Here is a 5,598-nt window from a genome sequence, read left to right on the forward strand (position 1 = left end):
TGTCCATGAAACACTCACTGGGGCTCTCTTCCTTCCTTCCTATGGAATAGAACCGGCCTTCATGTCTAGGGCCCATGGCCAAAATTAGAATTTGGCCTCCAAATTCCATATATCCAAGGATTGCTCCCAGACAAAAGTAGTCAGGACAGACAGGTCAGGCTAGCCCTATGCCCTCATAATTTTCTTAGACTCTGAGATGAATGTTTTCATTTGAAAACACCTTGGAGAGGGCCCAGAGATCTCCCAAGGGGGGGTTTCGAGGCCTCGGGCACATGGCCACTACATGGAGCTCTGTGCTCTGTGCTGCTGTGGTGGTTTTGCATCATAGAAGTGATGTCCTGAGAGAAGCTGCTAGCAGTTTCCTCCATGTCTGACAAAAAACCAATCAGTAATTAGCTTTGAGAGCTGACAGTCTGTTAAAGCAATAAGGAAGCTGCAGACACCTCTGTGCAGACACAAGTTACAGATGAGAAAGCCAGGCTGGGTCTCTTTCCCTTCTGGCCCCACAGAGGTGCCGAGGCCGGCCCAGCCCCGTCTCGGCCGTGGGGCCGGGTGGCTCCTGCCGTGGGGCCGGGCCCCTTCCCAGGGAGCCGCCAGGCGCCATCGGCTGCCGGGCAGGGCAGGGGAGGCCGCGGGGCCGAGGCCGGGCCGTGGCTGCGGGTGCTGACATCTGGCCCTGCCGAGCCCTGCCCCGCCGCCAGCCCGGGCCCGGCCAGGATCCACCGGGCCCCAGGAGCAGCCCCAGGCCGGGCCGGCTCGGCCAAGGCTCTGCCGCCCTTGGGCTTCGCCCGCAGCCGGCGGGCAGGGCAGGAGAAGCCATCGGCCCCGGCCGTGCTGCTGCTGGGCTCTGGCCTGGCTGCTGAGATCCTGGCCCTGCCCCAGCGCGGCCCAGCCTGACACAGCCCCAGCGCAGCCGCTGCAGAAACCTCCATGGCAAAACAGCTCCGGCCGCAAGCACCGAGCCCGGCCGGGCTCACGGAACCAGCTGCAGCCCCGGGAGATACTGACTCTGCCAGTGCTGCCATCCTCCCTCCAGTGAGAGAAAAGGACACAGGGCAGGCACACAGAGGAGCAACATGAACACACCGAGGGCAGGGAAGAGGAAGTTGAGTCCCAGATGGGAGGGATGAGGAGATGCCTTGATCTTGGGGCTGAAATCCTCTGGTAAAGCTGTGGAGAAGGATGTCATTGATACATCAGACTCTCTTTTTCCCTATAATGAATTGAAAAGTATGGGACGATGACTTGTTTCAGCAAAGGCCTCCATGCTAAAGTAAGCAAATGTTGCAGTAGCTGTGATCTCCAATGAGAGGTTTGGACAGAGAAAGGGAGAAGAGTGATGAGACCCTGCACCCTCAGGAAGAGAGGAAGACCTCTGTTCCCAGAGATGAAGATGATTTCAGAAAGAGATTAAGAGAACCTTTGCTCTTAAACAGCTCATCTTGAGACTAATACCCCATAACTTGGCATTGCCCATAAGCACATCTGTGGGAAAAGGTGGGAAAACATGGGAGGGAGTTCATGATTGCAGATTTCTCCAGGCAGCTGCTATTTGTGAAAATGAAAAGCCATGAGATAGCTGTTTTGTTGTGGAGAAGTCTCCATAACATAAACAAGAGGAACTTCTCTACCTAAGTGAAGTGAAGAAAGACTATTCTAGAGGTGGTAAACTGACTGAAAATTTCAGGTTTTGTCTCTACATTGTCAGGTTGTATGGAGAGGGGAAGTGTTCTGAAAATTTTGCTCTGATTCTTATTACTCTTTCTTTAGTTATTGTTAATACAATTTTATTTATACACTTCTAATATTTTAAGCCTACTTTGCCTTTCTCCTAATCCTATCTCACAGCAGGAAATGAGTAAGTATATTCTAGTGAGTGCACTGGTAATTAGCCAACACTGAATCCACCACACTAATTGAAGCATTGGCCGAGAAATCTCAAAATGGTGAACCAAAACCACTACAGAAACTTCCTGACAAACTGCACGAGAGCAGAGAGAAATTGAGGCAGAGCCATGGTTTGTCAGGACTTGCTTGATCCTAATGAGCCCCATGGTGCATTTGGAGCTGAGACCTGGAACTTCAGGGCCTGAGAGGAGATTGCACAAACCTTTCCCGGAGTCAAAGTCAGAGGAAAACCCCAAAGTGGTTGGAGTCTAAAGCATTAATGGGACCCACAAAGGTCCATCTATACCACAGACTCTTCATGGAGTCCTTGGAGGAAAGAACTGGAGGCCAGGATGGCACAAAAACCTCTCAGAGACTGAAAATGGCTCAAAGAACTCTCAATGTGGAAAGGAAAATCCAAAGTACCTTACAAAAGTTAAGAATCTCAAAGTATTCATGAGCCCCACTGAGTGTCACTTCAAAGCTCTCAAGGGAGTCATTAAAGCAGATAATTGGGGCCATGAATGCACAAACCTCTCACAGAGTCTGTAGCAAAAGGGAACCACCAAGTACCTTAAAAGAACTGAAGTACCTTGAAGCATTAATGGGCCCCACTGAGTGTTGTTACTGACAAAGCCTCTCCAGGGACTAATTAAAGCAGATAATTGGAGACCAGGATTGCAGAAAGCTCTCAGAGACTCCAAGGCAAAAGCCAAACCAAAAGTCCTTTGAAAAACCTGCAGTCCCTGGGAGCATGAAGGAGCCCCCAGGGCCATTCCTGACCAAGGCTCCCCAGGGACTCCTTCCAGCAGATCCTTGAGGCCACTGAGATGTGGGCATGGGGGGGATGCTGAGGGCAGGAGCAGGGGCTGACAGTGCCCAGCCTGGCTGGGGCTGTGCCAGGAGGCCCCAGGGCCTCAGGACAAGGTGTCTCCTCACAGCCCTTGGTGGCACAGACCCTGCTGTGCCCCAGGGCGCCAAGACTTGGCTTCTCTTAGTCCCCTCCTGTCATCAGTGCCTCCTGTTCTCTGCTCTGCCTGGGGCCTGGGGACACTTTCTCAGTCGTGTCTCTCAGTGGGACCCATTAAAAGTCCAAGAAACTTTGGAGTTGGATTCTGACTTGGAGTTCTGGAGAGGTTTCTGCAGCTCCCTCTCAGGGCCTGATGTTCAGGGCCTGAGCACAAAGCCCCAGAGGGTCATTAAAGTCCTTGTGCTGTGTCAGTGCTGCTGAGCTGGGCCAGGCTCCTGGCACAGAGGATGAGCCTGGTAACCAAGCAGAGCTTCAAAAGCACATTTCTCTTGCTGAGCAGCTCTTCTCCCAGCCCAGCAGGGCTGGGGCACTGCCTGCAGCCAGCCCAGGCACAGCACAGAGGCACAGAGAGCTTCAATCAGTCAGGGCTGGGAAGGGGCTGAGAAGTGCCTGGGGCAGAATCACTGCCAGCCCTTGGCACAGGAACCTCTGGCTGCAGGACAATGCAGCTGCAGCTCCTGGAGTGATCTCCTAAAGCTGGAACATCCCAATGGCCACAGACCCTGTGAGTGCATTCTCTGCTTATCTCCTGTGCAGAGCAGCCAGGGGTGCCCAGGGCTGTCCTGCAGAGCAGGGTCCTGAAGCCCAGGGCGCTGTGCTGGGCCAGGGACTCTGCTGCCTGCCAGGGACAGCTCTCATCCAGCCCTGGAGCTGCTCCCAGTGCTGGGGGACAAGGTGTGGGTGGATGGAGACAGCTGGTAAGGCTTGGAAATATTCTCCTTGTGTGGTGACGTTGCTGGATTTTTCGAACCTGCGTCCAGCATGACATTAAACTGCAGAACATTTCCAAGCAGATCATAATGGGAGCACAGCAAGGCAGGGGATGCATAAAGGGGAAAATCCTGCCTTTTAATCGACTGCTCTGGGTTGCCTGGATGGGAAATTGCACATAGATATTCATCTCTCAGTTTAGGTTTACAAAATTTAAAAAAAATTCTCTCAAATGTGAATAAGCCAGGGAGTAACATTAATCAGCACAGGCCCCCTTAGAGGCAGCATCAGTGTTGCTTTTCCAGACTCCTCAGGGTTGCTCTGACATTGCCAGCAGAGCCTGCAGAGCAAGAGCTGCCCCTGGGCACTGCCTGAGCTGGGAGGGGTCTGAAGTGCAGAGCTGAGTCCCCAGGGCTGGGCTGATTTCTGACAACACTGGCAGGACCCAAACCTAGGCACAGGGAAGCAGCTCCTGGTAGAGACAGCTCCAGGCAGCAGAGCCCTGGGCAGGCAGTCGGGGAAAGTGCCCCCAAGCTGTGCTGGGATATTTAAAGTCCTCTCTAAACCTAACTATTCTATGATTACTTTTCTTACAGATCCCCATGCCAAGGCAGCACAAATGTCCAACAGCAGCTCCATCAGCCACTTCCTCCTGCTGGCACTGGCAGACACGCGGCAGCTGCAGCTCCTGCACTTCTGCCTCTTCCTGGGCATCTCCCTGGCTGCCCTCCTGGGCAACGGCCTCATCATCAGCGCCGTAGCCTGCGGCCACCACCTGCACACACCCATGTTCTTCTTCCTGCTCAACCTGGCCCTCAGCGACCTGGGCTCCATCTGCACCACTGTCCCCAAAGCCATGCACAATTCCCTCTGGGACACCAGGAACATCTCCTACACGGGATGTGCTGCTCAGGTCTTCTTTTTTGTTTTCTGTGGTGCAACAGAGTATTTCCTGCTGACCATCATGTGCTACGACCGCTACGTGTCCATCTGCAAACCCCTGCACTACGGGACCCTCCTGGGCAGCAGAGCTTGTGCCCACATGGCAGCAGCTGCCTGGGCCAGTGCCTTTCTCTATTCACTGCTGCACACAGCCAATACATTTTCCCTGCCCCTGTGCCATGGCAATGACCTGGGCCAGTTCTTCTGTGAAATACCACAGATCCTCAAGCTCTCCTGCTCCAAATCCTATCTCAGGGAACTTGGGCTTATTGCTGTTAGTGCTTGTTTGGCATTTGGTTGTTTTGTGTTCATTGTTTTCTCCTATGTGCAGATTTTCAGGGCTGTGCTGAGGATCCCCTCTGAGCAGGGACGGCACAAAGCCTTTTCCACCTGCCTCCCTCACCTGGCCGTGGTTGCTCTGTTCCTCTGCACTGTAATATTTGCCTACCTGAAGCCGCCCTCCATCTCCTCCCGATTCCTGGATCTGGCCTTGTCAGTTCTGTACTCGGTGGTGCCTCCAGCCCTGAACCCCCTCATCTACAGCCTGAGGAACAAGGAGCTCAAGGCTGCAGTGGGGAGACTGATGACTGGATGCTTTCAGGAACATTAAACTGCTAGCCAATTGCTTTAAATCACTTGTATTAAAAGTCAAATTTGATACTTATTGTTGGTTTCATGCGGAGGTTCTTTTTCTTCGTTTTACTTTTTTCATATTTTCCACAAAGAAATATAATTGTTTGTGCCATTTCTCATTTTGTTTCTCTCCATCTTCCCTGTGGCCACAGATTGTGTCAATGAGGGGTTGCACTCTCAGCAGCTTTAAAGGAATTAAAGGATTTCCCAGTAGATTGTTCTTCAGAGATGCCCTTTTATTGCCTTCTCTGGAGCTGCAGCAGCAATGTCTGTGTGCAGAGCTGGGGCAGATCAGGGCTGGCACAGCAGCTGTGCCCAGGAGCAGCAGCACTTGGTGCTGCCAGTGCTGCTCCCGTGGCCCTGCCCCGCTGCCCTGGTGGCCCTGGTGTTGCTGC

General features: G+C 53.1%; 1 protein-coding gene across 1 annotated transcript; it reads left to right on the forward strand.

Annotated features, from left to right (window-relative positions):
• Positions 1-4,247: 4,247 nt before the first annotated feature.
• LOC144248813 (olfactory receptor 14A16-like) lies at positions 4,248-5,180 on the forward strand. Its single transcript, XM_077790799.1, has one exon. It carries the CDS (start codon positions 4,248-4,250, stop codon positions 5,178-5,180), a length of 933 nt encoding a protein of 310 aa, XP_077646925.1.
• Positions 5,181-5,598: the final 418 nt, after the last annotated feature.

The sequence above is a fragment of the Lonchura striata genome, unplaced genomic scaffold, assembly GCF_046129695.1.
Source record: "Lonchura striata isolate bLonStr1 unplaced genomic scaffold, bLonStr1.mat Scaffold_91, whole genome shotgun sequence".
Classification (NCBI taxonomy): Eukaryota; Metazoa; Chordata; class Aves; order Passeriformes; family Estrildidae; genus Lonchura; species Lonchura striata.